Source organism: Phocoena sinus, chromosome 13 (genome assembly GCF_008692025.1).
Source record: "Phocoena sinus isolate mPhoSin1 chromosome 13, mPhoSin1.pri, whole genome shotgun sequence".
Classification (NCBI taxonomy): Eukaryota; Metazoa; Chordata; class Mammalia; order Artiodactyla; family Phocoenidae; genus Phocoena; species Phocoena sinus.
The window spans coordinates 62,567,907-62,586,124 of NC_045775.1; the positions used below are offsets into that span (position 1 = coordinate 62,567,907).

Here is an 18,218-nt window from a genome sequence, read left to right on the forward strand (position 1 = left end):
TGAGAACTGAAACGACATCCCGGGACGAACTGGAGAGGGTTCAACTGATTTACACACTGGGGACTGGGGTTGGAGTTTCTCCCAAGCCCCAGGCCCCTTATACGCCACCTTCGGCTCCCGCGTGGGTTGAGACGGTTGCGGCGGCAGCCAGACTCTGCTAAAGGGCGGAGATGCGAGAAGACGCGAGATGGGGAGGAGGCCTAGATCGCCCCGCACAAGCTCCAGTCCGGTTTTTGCCTCCGACTGCTTGCTCCGTCCCCACCCGCTGTCCCTCGCCCCGCCCCGCCCCGCCCCCCACCTTGGGGCAGGTGAGCCGCGGCCAATGGGCGGGCTCGGGGCAGGTGCCCGCTAACTCTCGCCTCGCATCGCGGTGGCCGAGCCAGGGCTGGACAGTGCTGGGAGGACCGGGGGCGGGGGTCGGTCCTGGCTGGACTCGGGAGGGAGGGGGCCGGGCTCAGCCCCCAGGCCGTAGAGGCAGCTCGCAGCATCGCACGGAGCCCGCGCCAGTGCAGGCGCCGGGAGCTGCCCGCTCGGCCGCAGAGGCCGGCGAGCCTAGCTGCGCGCCGTGGCCCGACTCTCCGTTCACTGGCTCGCACACCCCTCGCCGCTCCGCGCCTGGCTCGTGGGCAGGGGCTGAGCGCGGGCGGGCGGGCGGGGGAGGTGAGGGGTGCTGGTGTGTGTGCATGTGCCTGGCTGGGTGCACACCCCGCACGGCGGCGGCGCCAGGACGCGGAGCGCTCCCCAGCGCCCGGCTGCCTCGCTCGGCTCTGGCGGCCGCGACCATGTTCCAGCCCACAGCCAAGCGCGGCTTTACCATCGAGTCTTTGGTGGCCAAGGACGGCGGCACCGGCGGGGGCACTGGCGGCGGGGGTGCAGGCTCCCATCCCCTGGCGGCGGCCGCCTCGGAGGACCCGCTCCGGCCCACGGCGCTCAATTACCCTCACCCCGGCGCGGCCGAAGCGGCCTTCGTGAGCGGCTTCCCCGCCGCCGCGGGCGCCGGCCGCTCGCTCTACGGCGGGCCCGAGCTCGTGTTCCCCGAGGCCATGAACCACCCTGCGCTGACCGTGCACCCGGCGCACCAGCTGGGCGCCTCCCCGCTGCAGCCCCCGCACTCCTTCTTCGGCGCCCAGCACCGGGACCCTCTGCACTTCTATCCCTGGGTGCTGCGAAACCGCTTCTTCGGCCACCGCTTTCAGGGTGAGTGCCCACGTTGTGCCCGCCTCGGCGGCCGGCCGGCGCCCGTGCTGAGGTGGCGCGGGGAGGCTCGGGGGCGTGCGGGGCCGTTCAGAAGTTGTTGCCGATGAGGCTGCGGGTCTGCAAAGGCCGATTCTTAAGCAGGGACGAGCCACGCCAGATCCATCCGCGCTTCTGCCGCGTTGGGTTCCCTCCCAAAGAACCAGGTTGGGACCTCTAGGCTTTCCCAAGAACGATGCCGGTCCGGACGCCAAGCCCGGTCTCATCCTTGGAGCCTCTCCTGGTCCTCTCTGCGGCCTGCCTTAATCTCTCCTGGCTGAGGCAGTCCCATCCCAGAGAGCGCAGCGCCCGCCGCCCTGCCTGCGACCCAGCTGGACCTGGGACCATGCTTCGCATTTCCACCACCAACTCCCAGGGATCCGCCTTCACCGGCGCTTGGAGGCAGGGGAAAGTCCACCTGCGTGCCCCGGGTCTGTGGGAAGAAGGGGCAGAGGGGAGGGCAAACTGGAGAGTTAATGTTCAGTGGTGAGTGCTCTGCTGTCTTGGGATGTTTGTCAGCAACCTCGACCCGACTTCTTCAAGTCACACGTGCTTCTCGGACCTAGGGTGGGAAGGTTTGAAATAGCAAACTGGCTTCCTCCGCCGCTCGCCGACTCCGGGAACCCACCGGCTGCTGGGGAACCAACAGCAATCCTCCCAGGCAGGGGGCGGGGGCAGAGGGCTTTTAAGGTCCTAGACAGTCTGAGCCCCCTAGTCTGCACTGGGCAGTGGGTTTGCTAAAGAAGATCCCCCACTGGTCTCGGTCTCTCTCTCTCTCTCTCTCTCTCTCTCTCTCTCTCACACACACACACACACACAGACACAGGTTTCAATGATCTGACTTTCCCAAAAGAAAGAGTTCCATTAGTTGGAGTTCGTTTGCTTCTTTGAATTTGTTGGAGTTTTTGTTTTCTTTCTTCTTCTTCTTTTTTTTTTTTTTTTGGAGTGTCCTTAATTTGTGCAGTAATTGGTTTAGTTTCTGGTTTTATTTTGTTAGTGTAGACCGGACCTCAGTCTTATGAGGTTCCATGACTCAGAGCTAGGTAACCCTGATTTTAGCAAAACAAATGAAAAGGATGTGGCTAGAGCTTTGGCTCCTGGAGCTAATCCGAGGGTAAACTGGGTGTACACAGTCAAAATAAACTGGATATTGGGTACAATTATCTAGCTAACAGAAGAAAAATGATCTCTTGAAGCTTTCGCTATAGCTGCCTAACTGTTTTCACGGAAAGCCGCTTTCCCGGGCCCCGATTTGTCAGACAGTTTTCTCAGTCCCATCTGGTCAAAGGATACTGACCCAACAGATCCCACAAAATAAGATAATGTAATTATTTGAGCAAGAATCTTTGTGGGCAGTTTTGTCTGCCCAGGGGATTTCAAAGATTTGCCCAAATCATTGGGCGGGGAGGGAGAAGCCTATGGTGTCAGCCGCTATGGGAAAGAAACCTGTCAATTAAAATATATGTTTACTGGTAAAATGAAGTATTGTTTAAAACTGAGCAAGCCACTTCGGTCCTCCATGGACTGGGTCCCCGGCCTGGGTCTCTAAACCTCACGACCGCGGGCCAATTTGAGAGTCGCGGCTGTTTGTGAACCTTCGGGCCCGGGGCGGCGGAGGGACCAGAGCTTAAGAGGCTAGTACAGAGACAGGGGCTCGGAGAAGAGGGCAGAGCTGGTCCTGACACCTGTGGTCTCTGCTCACTCGGAGATGGCCTCCCGGCGACGCCCTCGGCTTTGGACCCGGCGCTCCACGCCCTCCGCGCTACCTTTCCCGCCTCTGGCCTCGCCCGCGCGGGCTTAGGGTGCGAGGGCCGGGGGCGCCAAGCGTCGGGGGCGCCTTGCGAGAGATCCGGCTCCAGATCTGAGCATCCCCAGTCAGACGAGGCCGAATAAATCCTCCGCAAAACCCTCTCGGAATTTGCCGCCTCTCCCTGAGCCGTCAGTCCCGGCGGGCACGTTGTCGAGTTGCAAAAACGGTTGCATTTTTCTCCCAAGAACTGTGTCTGGACGCGGAGATGGAGCCAAATGTGGTCGCATTGTTGAACACGGAATCCGTTGGGCACTGAAGGACTTTTCGAATCCTAAGAAGTTTTGGCTTCAGGGCCGGTCATCGTCGGGGCAGACCCCTGCGGCCCGGGCACCCTTGAGTCCTGCGATCCCGCGGGCCCTCGGGGCTACGAGCCGAGCCATTTCAGACCCTCCGGCGCCGCGTTTTCTAGAGAACCGGGTCTCTGCGATGCTCACTTCAGCCCCGTTTTAATGCAAGAAGCGAAACCCTACACGAACGAAAAGGAACACGTCTGCGCTCAGTGCGCAGCGCTCTCCAGCAGCGCGGTCCCGGCGCGCAGGGAAGCGGCTTCTCCGCTGAGCGAGGCGGTGGGAGAGGAAAAGCCAGCGCGGGATGGTCGGGACCAGGCGGCGGGACGCCGAAGACGGGGGCGGCTTTCGAGACCTGAAGGGGAGGAGCTGGTGGAGACGACGAGTTAGCCGCACTTCGGTGCTATTTCCCCCGGACAGCAGGAACTTTCCAGGCCGAGGAGCAGCGTCGGGAGGGGGCCGTGGGAGACAAGGCCCTCTGGGACTGGTGGTGGTAATGGGCCGGTGCTTCAAAGGGCGCCTTTGTTCCGGCCGGAGGAGGGGGAAAGAGGTTATCTCCGTTGCCGTGCGGGCCTCTCCGTCTCGTAGCCCCAGGCCCCTCCGCCCCGCCATCCGGCCCAGAGCCCCCAGTCTGCCTCGGCCTCTCCAGGAGGCAGCTGGAGCTCGAGCCCCGGGCCTTCGAATCCCTAGCTCCCACCTCCTGCCGCCTCACTCCTGGGAACCTCCGTTGCTAGGTCCCAGCCAGTGCCTTAAAGGGGCCCGCAGAGAAGGCTGGAGGAAAACGGGGCGGGTGGGGTACAGTTACTAGCTCCAAGGAAGACTAAGCCAGCCCCTTTCCACTTTTCCACCTGTCCTTGTCTGAAACTGACAGCCCACTCTCAGAGCCCAGAATTACTGCATCTAAACAGGCCACACCGCAACCCAGTCCCAAGCTTGTTCTGCCCTTGTGATCCAGTTAAGGGAAACTGAAGCCTTGGTAGGGACGTTTGAGGGCCCCTCTCTATAGGTCAGAGTGAGAGTGGCCCAGGCTCATAGGCACCACCCTAGTTCTTACACAAACATGCAGCTATTGGTGAGTTTCTCAGTTTTGTACTAAACATACTCTTCCTTACAGGAAAGAGCCCTGATTCTTTTGAAATCAAATCTGTCATCACTAATCAACATCTTGAATACTTTTTTCTGGCCTCTGCTTCTTCTTGGTTGGGTCAGAAGGACCCCTGTGTTTCTGCACATGCAACACAGACTACAGGATACATGCTCTCTGTCCCTTCAGGGCATTACAGTGAACTGGGGCTATTCTCTCTCTAGTTGACGGAGACCTCAAGCAACCTACCTTTCCCCTAAAATAGCCTGACTTGAAGCAAAGAGACGTGTATGTCAGGAGGAGCTTGTTGCTTCCATCCTCCACTTTGGGTTTATAAAGACAAACATAGAGAACTCTACCACACAAGTGACCAACACACACCACGAAATTACAAAATAGCCATCAAATCACACACACTGAGGCAGGCTGCAGTCCTGCTTTCTCAGCCCCACACTACTCTTCACACTTCTGCATCCCATTCACTCACAACTCCCCGGTCTCCCCACGCTGCCACTTCACTTCTGACCAATCTGGGCAGGTCACGCTGCTGAGGCCAAACCCTGCTATCACAGGGGTGGGCTTTCTCTCCCTCTTCAGCTCATTTGTCCAGAGGAAACCACTGTTGGTATTTGACTTGAGCTCAGAATGCTGCTGTTTTTTCGAGGCAATTTATTTTAACATCAGGAAGAAGTGTTTGCTTCCCACCCACCTCTCTATCTCTGGCCTATCACACTGGCCCTCACTTGAGGCCTTAATCCTTCTTATTCCCAACTGGATCATTCTTCTCCTTTCTCTCCCTCTTACCCGTCTCTGCCAGGCCACCTCCCCTGATCATCTGTCCCCTCCACCACCACAAGCTAAACTTCTCTTCCTTCTGTCAGGCCTGAGAGCCCTGGATCTGCCCCCACCTTGAAGGGCCCAATGGGCAGGGTGTCCTCCTTCCATCTTCCTATGATGTGATCCCACTCACTTTTACAGCAGCACAGATCCAGCCACTTGAAATGGATAAGGTGACTGGAAGTTAGTGGCTTCTCCCTCTCAGGCAACTCTGTCTCCCCCCAGGCACTAGCCCCTCATTCCTAGGCAATGCTGTTCCACAGAAAACCCCAACAATAAAGTTTGCCGGTGTAGGTGTCCAAAGCCCATGGACGTGGAGAAAGTCATGTCCGGCAGTTTCCACCAGCAGAGGGATATGAACAGTTACCTGGAGAGTTTTAGCCATAGTATCTCAATTATGTGCCGTTGCTTCACTTACAGAGATATTTCCAGAGATGGGAGATCTCAACCGAATTATCCAAACAATTGTCTTAAAAAATGAAACAACAAATCAAACTGAGTCAAACAAGTGGCCGTTTCTGAAGAAATTAATTGGATCAGTCAATCTCAACAACTAACTGTCAAAACATTTCATCTAGTTCTCTGCATTGTTGGTGGGTCAGGGTACTGTTATGTGCCACGGCATGAGGCTCCGTGGATGATGTCAGGGCCTGTTTCCAGTCTTGTTGGCATGTGCAACCAAGCCAGAGGTGGTGTGAAGGCCTAGTGGGGGGTTCACTGAGACTGGGGCTGTGGGTGGAAGCTAGTTTCACTTTTGTAGTTCCTGACCCCACCACCTCAGCCCCATCCAGCCCAATGTCAGCCCCTCCTCCTGCATGTACGAGCTGAGTCCCCATGATGGCCAACATTTGCCAAGGGACAGTTGCACTCTTTGAAAATCCTGTATGGTAGATAGGAGAAGAAAACAGTAGGGAGGCTGGAGCATGTATTTACACACGCCCATGCAGAAACCAATATATCTATATCTATATATATTAGAGAGAAAAATGACGTCTAGATATTTATACACATGTTTCTTCAGCCGCGGATTATTCAGGGATGAAGCAAGGCCTTTTTCCACCAGAGAGCAGTAAGTCTCCTGTGGGAAGAGGATTTTACCTGAAGGCCTGACGGGAGAAAGGTGGGAAAGCCGGGAAGAAGAAACCTAACTTTAGACCTCCAGGTGCTGCCTGGATGTTGACTTAGCCCCTAGCCTATTTTTACCACTTGCAAGGCAGAGCCTTGGCTTGTTGGAAGGAATTTTCTATGGGCTAGTAGCCTGAGCATTTAGTTGCAAGGCTGGTTTAAGCAGGTGTGAAGGGAGAGTTCCTGGGATACCCTCCAGTTCTTGAATCTGTATTTGGTAAGGGGATGCCTAACAACCTGGCTGTTCCCCTTACCACTGTCCTGACACCCAGCCCCGTCTCTGCTCTTGGTCCACTTTGAGGGAGACATGACGAGGCAAGCCGACAAAAAGAGCTTCCCACTCCTTGGCCTCTTAGGTTGCTCCAGGCACTGTGGATTTGGGCCTCACCAGGCCTGGGCCCACCTCCTGGCCTAACAGTGATCTGCAGCGCTGCGATTCTGCGAGGCCCCCTCGGCCGGGAGGTGTTGGGAAAGGGAGTGGACTTACAGAAGGGGCGGCAAAAGAGAAAGAGAAGTGCGTGTGTCAAGGGTTGGAGAGGGCATCGGAGCACTCCGGGGCGTGTGCGAGAGCGCGGTGCGATGAGTAGCTTGGCCGGCTCCCGCGGGCGGCCCGTTGGCCGGACTGCGGCTCACGGCGCCCTTCTCTCTGTCTGTATTTGCGTGTGTTGCCGTCGGCGGCGCGGCCGCAGCGAGCGACGTGCCCCAGGACGGGCTGCTTCTGCACGGCCCCTTCGCGCGCAAGCCCAAGCGGATCCGCACGGCCTTCTCGCCCTCGCAGCTTCTGCGACTGGAGCGTGCCTTCGAGAAGAACCACTACGTGGTGGGCGCCGAGCGGAAGCAGCTGGCCGGCAGCCTCAGCCTCTCCGAGACGCAGGTAATGATCCGCGCTGCGCCGGGGGCCGGGTGGAGGGGGGGCCGGAGCGGCCGGCCTCGCCCCCAGCCTTCCCCAGCTTCTCCCGCTACCCCTGCGGCGACCCCGTCACGCCTGTCTTCCCTCCGACTGTATGCAGCTTCGAAGAGGCCACAGGACTTTTATTAAGCACTAAGGACCCACCGGGAGGTTGGGATCAAACCTTATCCCGACCCCACTCCCATAGCCCATAGGAGATGCCAGTTGCCAGAAGGCGGCTGGCGGCCTCGGGAGCCGGCCGAGCGCTGAGCGCCCAAGCCGCGGTCACTCCGCGCCCACCCGGGCCCTCTGGCGCCGTCTCAGCCCTGCGGTTACTGCAGCCCTTCTTCCGCCACTGTTCCGGGGGCGCTCAGGATGGTGTGGGGTGCCCAGGCCTGTCTTGCACTGGCTTCGCTGCTGTGCAGGGGCAAAGCGGCGGAGGCCTCGCTGTCCCCCAGCGGGTGTGCTGTGGGGAGAAAGCCCACGTGTCCTCAGGCTATAAACATCAGAAGCAGAGGGATTAGGCGGGAGCGCGCAGCCCTGCTGGGGGTCCAAGGGGGGCACTGATCTCTGCCCAGCCCGGCTGGCAGGGCTCTGAAACTGTGGCGTGTGTGCGCGGGCGTTGGCGGGGCCTGGGAACGGTGGGAAAGCAGATTCTGGCGCTCAGGACCTGTTTCCAATCACTTGAAGGGCTGTTGCGTTGGGGAGGGAATAAACTGCAATGGCGTTGAAGGGGTTTGAACTGGGTGAAATTACAATCACCACGTAGTATTTTTGTAATTGATAATTAGAAAAAAAATTTAAAGAACTAGAAGGGAATTATAGGGAGGCAGATTTGGGTTTATTGTAAGTAAAGACTTTGCCATAAATAAATGCTGTCTGGAAGCACCGCTAAGCTCTTAGTCCGCCTGGAGTCCAACGTGCGGGGGTGGCTGGCTGCTGCCCTGGAGGCGGATTGCAGTATCTGAATGGGCTTCGGGAGACCTTAACTCCCTTCTGTCCCTGACAGCGCCCAGATTTGCAAAGAGAGAGGTCGGCTGGCGCGGCCCAGCAGCTCTCGCCCGCCGGCATTTCATCTTCCAATCCCCTTTCTGCTCGCCTCGCCCCTCTTACACCGCCGTCCTCCACCCTAGTCCTGGACAGTGAGAAGGCGTCCGGCTGGAGGTGGGGGTGGGGTGTGTGTGCAGCCTGGGGTCTCCCGGGTAGCAGTGAGGATAGATGGAAGGCGTCGTGAGGGAGTCCAAACCCAAACTTCGTCCCCAGCATCCTGCAGCCCCGACCTCACTCTTTGCCGCTCACGTCGCATTTTGGTATCTATTGTCCTGTCTATCTGATGCCCTATTTCATCAATGCATTGCTCCCATCTCCGCGGCAGGACCCGGGCTTTTTCAGATTTGCTAGCTGGGCTGTTCTAACTGCAGAGATAAAGCTTACAAAACAACGGACTTAATTTTTAAAACGTTTTAAAGAAAGATATGTTTTTTAAAAAAAAGGTTAATAAAATAATACCCCCTTTCCCCTCTTGGCAAACAGTGTTTTAAAATTGTTGTTTAAAACAAGTGTCAATTTAAGAATGGTATTCATAGTTAACTTCATTTTAAAAGTATTAGTTATTAAATTTTAATTGCAGAAGTGTAAGAAAACAAAACCGTTTATAAGCTCACCACCCACAGATTAACACTTGTTGAAATAATGTCATTGTTTTTAAACTTTCAATTTTTTAGCTCAGCCAGAGCATTTTTAATTGACTTTCTTTCAACTGAACCTACCTGCCTGTTAATATTTGCTCCTAACAATGCCAGTTAGTAAACCCAATGATTTTCTCTTTCATTTTTATTATAAGGTGCTTAAACATATATTTAAAACAAAACCAGATAGAAAATAAAATGTACCCAGCTTCACTAACGATCAAAATGCATGGCTAATCTTGTTCCATCTATAAATGAGCTGGTTAAGCATATGAAACAAACAAACAAAATAATAGAACTGTGGGAGATTTAAGCCTGAGAAACCTCCTTGTAGAGTCCTGTCTTTCCAGGTGAGGCCTTTGAGATGGAGAGATGAATTAGGCAGAGCACCCCGTGCAGGCAGATGGGATTTCAGTATCTGCCTCTCTGCTAACTGACTGTGTGACCTTGGGCCAGTTACTCAACCTCTCTGAGTTCTGTTTTCCTCATCCATAAAATAGGTTGTTTAAGGATTAAAGGCACCTAATATGAACTCAAATAAGATTAATTCTCATCCCCAGTGCTTCCCTTCCTTTTGTTGAAAGTAATATGTCAAATTAGTGTTATAATAAGATCCAAACCTGGAATTCCTGACTCTTAATTCAGTCTTTTTCATCACCAGAGCTGTCTTTCTGTCCCTCTCGTAACTATCATTAAGACCTAGGCTATATAACTAACTAATTATCTATTTATCTCTCTGTATTTGCCAGGCAGGCTGACCTGTCATTTCTAGCTATCAGCTATTTGTCAAGCATCAGTCACTCCCATCAGCCCCCTGCCATCTACTTCTACCGTCAATATCTATATTCATCTCTCACAGAGAGCTATTTTATATCTAGCCATGTACTTCTGTCTGCTTTCATTCAACTGCCTCTGCAAAGCTGGTTAATTTATATTTCCTATTTTTTATTAACTCTGTCTTCTTCTTAACAATAATTCCTATTTACCCAACTGTTGATTATCTCTTTATCATCTACTCTGTGTTACCTTCTGTGTATCTACCATCCATCTCAAACTTCCGTCTCTATAGATCTTTAGCAGCTCACAGTGTATGCATATGTCTGTAATGGTTATCATCTCATCAGCTCTCACTTTGTCTTTTTTTTCTGGGCCTCAGTTGCTGATCTGAAAGATTGAATGAAATGAACTCCAGGGTTCTTTTCAGCCCTGAGCTTCTGGCTCATCTATATTCTACTTCTCTGTATTTCTGTATAATCCCTCCTCCAGGTTCTCAGAACTCACAGCATATCTCCCGCATATCATAATATTTATAGGACTTTGCTATTGTTCAATAATCTTCCACGTCCAAATGTCAGTCTGTACACTGGTTGCATCCATCTCTCAAAGAAATCTTAAAATGCAGATTCCTGGACCCTGCTCAGGAGATTCTCTTAGGAGTTCCAGGATGGGACCCAGGAAAGATTTTAAAACAGCTCTCTGGGTGATCCTGATAAACAATAGGCCTGAGCATCTCAGCTCTGGGAGGCAGAGGCCAAGCCTTCCTATTTCTTGCTGTGCTCCAGGGCCCAGCTCAGTGACCAGCAAAAAGTAGATGCTCCATAAATATGTATTGAATGAACGGGCAAGTTTCTCTTGATTGTATACTTCTCCATATGTTAACTTTATCAGTCATTTCCCTCACTCTCTGCTGTCACTGCTCCCTTTCTGTCCCTCTCCTTCTATCATTCCCTTACACTTTCATAGGTGATTGTTGATCTAGATGATCGAATTTTATTTACCATTTCATGGATAAAACTTCTGGGAGCGTTAAGCAGATTGGTGTGGGGGTCTTTGTTCAGAGTTCAGGGGTGTCTGTATGCCCAAAGCTCTAGCATGGGATATTGGGGGTGGGCAACCTGAGATGCTTTGTTGGGGTAGGGCTATAGTTTTGTTGCGTGTGGGGTATTTGTACTGGGATGGCCGTGGGTTAATCCAGGAGGTGGAGGGAGGGGCCCTGGGCAAGGGCTAGGTCATCCTTTTGGCTCTAATTATTTGTTCCTCACTGTTGTGCAGGCCAGGAGTCTGACTGGAGTGAAGCCCGTCTAAGCTTCAGTCCTGGTGGCTGTTGGGGCAGACTCGGGCCTGGGTCAGATCAGAGCCTCGTGTGTGTGTGTGTGTGTGTGTGTGTGTGTGTGTGTGTGTGTGTGTAATGGGTGTATGTAACATATGTATGCCCATAATGTGGAGCACATGTGGGCTTAGTGTGATCAATGCCCAAAGGTCGGGTGCTATCCTATGTACACATGGCATGGAGTGCCTCTGTGAGCTTCTGTGCATGTGTAGGGAGGGGCACATTAATTTTTGGGGGGAGTGAGAGAAAGCATTTGGTTGCTTCGGCTGATTGATTGGTTAGTGTTTCCAGCCGCTCCTCCAGCTCTGAACAGTTCACGAGGTGTTTCTTGACCTGCCCTGGCTCAGTTTAGCTGAGCTAAACTGTGAGGGAAAAGCATGCAGAAATGTGGTGTCCTGGCCTTGGAGATTCCTCATGCAGTGCCGGGGCGCTGTGAGGGGTGAGTGACTGGAGTCCCACTGAAGCCACAGCTGTGGACTGAGGGAGTCAGGGGAGAGCTGCATCGGTGGAAGTCCCCTGGGAGGCCGCAGACATGCAAGGTTTGGAGGGATGTGTGGGTTGGTAGGAAGAAAGGGGAGGCTTTGAGATTAAGACGGAGCAGGAGTTGTCAAGTCTGGTTACCTTCTTGGGTCCCGAGAGCATGGGTGGTGGGGTCTTAGGAGGCAGGAGTGTGTGGTCACCTGCCTATGGGATTTTCCCCCCAGGGGCATGGTAAGAAGACTTCCTGCCTGGAATATCTGCCTTTTGGGAGATGGCTGAGAGGGAGATATCCTAGGGACTTGAATTTTAGGGAAAGGTTACTGGCTCACTGTGTGTTCTAAGTCTTGGCTCTTCTCCAAGAACTTCTGCACCTCTGAAGCTCAGGGAGTCCAGTGGGAGGCAGGAGAGGGCACGGGAGATAAGGGAGACTGGAATGATTCTCTGAGGGTGTGGTCCTGAGTGAGCAGGCAAATCTTGTGATGTCTCCCTGAGAGTGAGGGCAAGCATCCATGGTGGACTGAGAGAGGAGGAACTAAGAAAGCTCAGGAAGAGTTCGGACTCTAGTTGATGGAGAGTCAGAGGTGACCTCAGCTTGTTGGGGTGAGAGCTGAGCTTCGCATGGCATTGGGCTTGACACTGAGAGCAGATCATGTTAGGAAGTGGATCCCAGTGGAGAGGGCAGGGGGGGTGAGCAAGCTGAGGAGTGGCTTGATTGATGTCGCTAAGCTTCTCTCTAGTATGAGGACTTTCTCTGTGTCTGAGGATGACAGAATAGGAGGACACAGGCTTAAATTAAAACAGAAGAGGCAACAGTAGGACATAAGGAGGAACTTCTTGTATCAGAGTTACAAGACTCAAATGTCCCTTGATAGAGGTTTTTGAACTCCTTGATGAGAAGACAGGTATTCACCTGAAAGTATGCAGGGGCCAGGAGCCACGGACTCTCCCATTTGGGATGGGCTAAGATGGGGAGTGGTGGAAAAGAAGGGATGCAGATCTGGTTCATTCAAAGGTAAAGTCTGAAACATTGGCTGGAGTTGTAGTTTGCTTGTTTGTAAGTTCATGTGTCCATTCACTCATGCACGTTTTCATTCATTAATACGAGCAGTGATCAATCTGCTAATGCCTTAATGCCTTCATTCATTCATCTGCAGCAGTTTTAACTTCTTTATCCTACCTGACTCAAGCTGACCCTTGTCCCCTCAACAGTGGATCTTCCTCTCCACCTCCCCCCACCCCAGAAGTGGTTAATCCATTCCACAGCATGAAGAATTAAGAACTGACCCTCTTGTAGAAGTGTCCACTGAACTAAGCCAAAAAAAGATCCCATCTCTGCAGCAGTTAGCACTTTCAAAACCCCCTTTCCGATTAGACCTCAATCCCTCTACCATTGATTTTCTCCTGTTTTCCAGGTTGGCCCAAGAGCCTCTTTCCTAGAGCATAGGGCTAGGTCACTTCACCTCTGCCCCGCTGGCTGAACATACCTGGGACATGCCCACCGGGCCTCCAAAGCCAGCTAACACACCACTTTCGTTCTTCCAGTTCCCGTACCATCTGATGAGGACACAGAGGTTTGAGCAAATAAATTAACATGTTGCTGGGGTCATTGTTACTGAGACAGAAAAAAGCACTAAGGAGTTACAGACAGGTGTTGGGGCACATCCAGTCTAGGAACAAGGGAGCAGGGTTTCGAAGACTAAGTAAGAGTATTCCAGGTGGTGTAACTCAAACAAAAGTGGAGACTCTTGGAAGGATCTCGCTTATCAGAAAAACTGACAGACATTGAGTGAGGTGGGGACTTGGGCGGCCACAAGGAACCTCTCTCTCCCCAAACCCAGAGGGCTCAGAAATGGGTGAGGGGTTCCTCCAAGTGCGCCCTGGACTTGAAAGGTGAGTAGCATGCTGGTGTTGAGGGGAGGCAGTGCAGAATAAGCAGGCCTCCTAAGGCCGCTCCCACTGTGCTGGTACCCACAGTATGTGACCTGGTTCCTTTCTAGGTCCTCTGCCCTTTAGGGAAGGGGTTCTGGGGTGACCTCAGTGTTGCCTGGCTGGGGTGTCACTCTTATCTCTTACTACATTCGGAGCCCAGTTACTTTTCTTTTTCCAAATAAAAAATTACTGGCAATTGTTATCAGTAATGCATTAAAGAAAAGTCAGAAAAGTGGAAGAAAGACAAGTCACCCGTACTTTGGGTACATTTCCTTCTAGTCTTTTTTCCCCATGCATAGGCTTTGTTTTTCCATGGTTGTGATCACACTGTGCCCAAACTGTGCATCCTGCAGTTTTCACTGATATTACTAAGTCATAAGCATCCCCTTGTTATTACAGTCTTTGTAAACAGCATCTGGACACTCAGCCCAAGGCTGTTCTCCGGAAGATAGCCAGGCTGCCTGGGGAGAGAGTTTTTGTCCCTGTTTCTAGAGAGCTGTCTCCTTGACCCTAGTAGTTTTCATGGAGAAAGTCTTCAGAATTGCTTTTCATTTGTATGTACCAGGAAACCAGCCCTGGTGTGAAAACATACCCTGTGCCCTGTGCCCAAGAAGTTTTCCTTCTTTGGGCCAGTGATGCTGGGCAAGAGTAGCAGCCCAGGTCCATCCCACTAGAGGCAAGTCTCCTTCTGGAAGGAGACTGGGGAGTGTGTGCGGGAGGGAGAAGGTGCAGAAGGGGGCCCTGTGTCCCTCGTGCTGCCCCAGATCACGCATCACCAGGCTGGCCATGCTTAGCCCTCAGCCAGCCCCTCGGGCTCTCAGGAACACCGCCCCAGGCCTGAGTCACACACAAGCCTTGCACAGGAGTCTGGGCGAGCTCACCCGCCTACGGGCTGGCACAGTCACAGTGGGCTCCAGGGCCGGGGGCAGGGGCCAGGCTGGCTGCCAAATGGTTGTGCCGAGAACCACCCAGGGCCCAGCTAGCCCTGTGCCCAAGGAAAGGTGGGCATGGAATCCAGAAGCCCTGCGCCTGGAGCATCTGCCATCCTCCCCATCTATCTGAGCTGGGACATGCAGGCAATGGGTTTGAAGCCAGCTCTGGAAATGAGGGAAGAAGGCCTTCCCTCGCCGTCCACCAAGGCCAGGTACCTCATCTCTTCCTGTCCCTGGCTGGCTGCTCTGTGTGTCATTGACCACTGGCTGCCCTCACACCTATCCTCGTGCTCAGAAATCAACGGTCAAGGCAGATGGTACCCTGGAAACCCTGGGGAGGGGTGGGCTGTTGGAGGAGCCCTGGGTTGGGTTGGCTCCATGGAGGGGACAGAGGGGAGTGTCTGGGAAATGTGAGAGTGGGGCACCCTGGGCACGAAGCTCCTCCCTGGGCCTGGATGCCAGGCCTGCTTTGGCTTGCGCTGCTTGGCTTTATGCCTACGGCCTGTACTTTTCACCCATTCTCAGGGAGCAGGGGCAGAAGTGGGTAGTGTTTCTGAGGTTTGCCTTTAGGCCTGCCCAGGCTCCAAGGATCTCCCCTCAGCAGTCACTGCTGCTGCCAAACCGAGGTGCTCATCATCATTCCACACACATGACTTACCGCTCACCACCTGCATGGGCACCGTGGATCACTCCAACTGCAGTTGGCTAAACCTACCTGCTTTTTAAATGTGCTGTCATTTCAGGAAACCATCCATGCCTCATAACCCTGCCCTTCGGCACCACCTTCCCCAGAGACCCTCTGGAATTCCACCTGAGGTTGCTAAGACGGGGTCCTCTGGTGAAACGGACTAACCTAGACAGCATGAGAAGTTAGAGCCTCGAGCAGCAGGGTCCGTGACCCTAGGAGCACTCTGGCTGTCCTGGGCGCTGCTCTTGGTGTGGACACCACCTCCTGGTTATGTAGCCGTGTCCACTCTGCCTCTTTGTGCCACAAAGAGCACAGGCTTGCCCCGGGGCATGGGGCTCACTCCAGGCCATCAGAACCCGTGTGACGGCTTCTTGTATATTCCCTCATTTACTGTTCACATCAACCCTGAGAAGGAGTAATTATTAATCTCTTCTCTAAAAACTGGTAGAGACCCAGGTCTCTCTGTTCCAGGAACCAGGATCCTTGGCAGTTCCATGAACCCCTCCTCTCCCTCTGTCGAGGGGACAGGAAAACGGCCGCTCTCTGGCCCACTGTGCCCTCTCCCTGGCCCCCCTCATTTGCATCTGGAAGAGCAGACCTCCAGACGCATGAGGTGGCACCGGCCAAAGGAGACAACCCTGGCCTCGGTTTCCCTCTCCGGCTCCCAGCTCAGCCTGAGTGCTGAGGCCCTGGTGGCTGCTCTGGGGGCCTCCTGGGTGTTTCTCACCTGTGCCCCTCCCTCCCTGGCCCAGGTGAAGGTGTGGTTCCAGAACCGGAGGACAAAGTACAAGCGGCAGAAGCTGGAGGAAGAGGGGCCCGAGTCGGAGCAGAAGAAGAAGGGCTCCCACCACATCAACCGGTGGCGCATCGCCACGAAGCAGGCCAACGGGGAGGACATCGACGTCACCTCCAATGACTAGGGTGTGGGCGGTCACAAACCCACGAGGGCGGAGTGCTGCTTGCTGCTGGCCAGGCCCCTCGGTGGGCCCAGCAGGACTCTGGCCACTCCTTGGCCAGGCTGCCGCGGAGGCCTCAAGTCACGGCCCCAGAGGGCTTGGAGCCTGGGGCCACCACCGACAGAGGGACAAGAAATGGGCTGGCTGAGGCCCGGGACTGCTCGACCTTCTCCTCAGAGAGCCTGCCTGCCTGAGCAGGCTGCAGGCCACTGCAGCCTCCCAGCCACTCTCCATTTCTCTTATCTCCTTTTTGTTTTGATGCGTTTCTGTTTTAATTTATTTTCCAGGCACCCGCTGTAGTTCTTAGTGATCCCCTTGTGTCTCCCTTCCCTATGGGAATAATAAAAGTCTCTCTCTTAATGACACAGGCATCCAGCTCCAACCCCAGAGCCTGCGGGCCTGGTGTGGTGGATTCTGGCTCTGAGGGCCACTGGGGGAACTGGTAGAGCAAGCTTGTTCAGGGCCTGGGAGCCTGGGGTGGGGCCTTGGAGACTCAGTCCATTAACTCTTCTTTCTTGGTGGTTGACCCTGGTCTCTAGCTTCAACTCCACAGCAAGAGAACCTGAGGCTAGATGTAGGGAAGGACCACCCTGTGTCTTGAGGGAGGCTACGCTCAAGTCTCTCCAAACTTAATGAGCAGTGGGAATCAGGCCCAGGTGGGTCGGGGAGGAGAGAGCGTCTGTACTTGCCCATGCGTAGGGCTCTAGTGGCTTCTCCAGTTGAGGGAAAAACAGAGGAAACGGGGAGTGTTGGGGGCTGGGTTGAGGGCACACCATGCACAGAGGCTGACGGTCCCTGCTGCAGGTCCTGGCCCCACCAGGATGCTCACCTGTCCCTGGAGAGCCCCCACCCCTCCCCACCCTCTCGGCAGATGAAAGCTTCAGATGAAAGCTTCGGACCTCGGCTTGAGGCCGAGCTCGCACCTGGTTCCCGAGGGCTCAGGGCCTCCCAGCCTGGCAAAGAGCTCAAGGCCCGGCCGCTAATCTCTTTAGTTCATCTGCCTCCAGTTTGTCCACTTGTCTTTCCTGCTTGTCACACATCATGTCTTCCTTCATCCTAAGAAACAAAACCTGTATTCCTAACACCCTTTCCCTTACGATGTCCAGACCTGCCTCTACCTCTTCAGCTCCCATGTGCTACCCAACCCCTTGCTCTCCCTCCTCTGCCTCACCACTGGGCTGATGCTCATGACTGCCACCAACCAGTTACTGCCACCCTTGTGGCCAGACTCCACACCTTCTGTCTGGCTTCACTGCTCCCCATCTTCTGGCCATTCCCTCCTAGGCTCCCCCACCCCTCCCTGCCTTCACTCCGGTACCTCTGACACCTCTTCCTGCCTTTCTGAGTCCTCCCCAGTCTTATCCCTGTCCCGTCGCCTCTGTCCACCTCGGAGTCAGTCCGTGCTCCTCCCGCCTCCCTCACTGTGCCCTCCGCCTGGGCCTTTGCATCCACCTCCAGGACTTCTCTTTGCTTCCCAGCCAATGCCTCCAGCCAACCTCTGCTGAGTTGCAAACCTATGAGCCGGCTGCCTGCTGCCCTCCACACTCCCCAGCACCTCAAACCCAACGTGTTCACAGCTGACTCACGGCCCCACTTGCTGTCTTCCAGGATTGCCCACCTTCGCAAACAGCCAAGGTTTCTTCTACCTTGGGAAAGAGTGTACATGGATCCCGGGGGTTTGGGAGGGGAGAGCAGGGGTGGGAGGCATAATGAGGTTTGTGCAGATGTCAAGGACGAGGCCCACTTCAAAGGAGGACCTGCGTGCTGAGGCTAGGGTTCTCTTCCTCAAGCTCAAAGAGGACCACGCCACCCCCTTCCTCAGGCCCCCACTCTGCTCCTCCCTTCTTTCCCACCCTTGGCCTCTCCTCCTGTGCTACTGGTGCCCTCTGCTTCAGTCTCACCCACATCATCCCCAACCCCCAGTGAGCCACGTGTTTGGCCTGTGCTGTGCCTTTACTTATCCTATTCTTGGCGCCTAGAATGTCCTGGGAGCGGGGGAGGGGGGTTGATCAATGTTGAAGTCATTGGAAAGAAGTCAAGGGCCAAGCCTTGTTGCCTGGGGCACCTGCAGGGATCAAAGCACAGAAGGTCCTGCTGCTGGGACTGTCAGTGTCTCTCCTGGGTCCAGTCGATGCCAGAAACCAACGGGCTGTGTCCCATCCCAACGCCC

The 18,218-nt window shown here is 54.5% G+C and overlaps 1 protein-coding gene across 1 annotated transcript; it reads left to right on the plus strand.

The window, feature by feature from the left end:
• Positions 1-356: 356 nt before the first annotated feature.
• Positions 357-16,411, plus strand: EMX1 (empty spiracles homeobox 1). The gene is made up of 3 exons (XM_032652433.1): positions 357-1,197; positions 7,066-7,250; positions 15,845-16,411. Exons 1-3 carry the CDS (start codon positions 684-686, stop codon positions 16,010-16,012), a joined length of 867 nt encoding a protein of 288 aa, XP_032508324.1. The 5' UTR covers positions 357-683; the 3' UTR covers positions 16,013-16,411.
• Positions 16,412-18,218: the final 1,807 nt, after the last annotated feature.

Coding starts and splice junctions, on each gene's coding strand:
- EMX1 (XM_032652433.1), top strand. CDS start 684: ATGTGCCTGGCTGGGTGCACACCCCGCACGGCGGCGGCGCCAGGACGC. Junction 1,198..7,065: donor CTTCGGCCACCGCTTTCAGG/GTGAGTGCCCAC, acceptor GCGCGGCCGCAG/CGAGCGACGTGCCCCAGGAC. Junction 7,251..15,844: donor TCAGCCTCTCCGAGACGCAG/GTAATGATCCGC, acceptor TCCCTGGCCCAG/GTGAAGGTGTGGTTCCAGAA.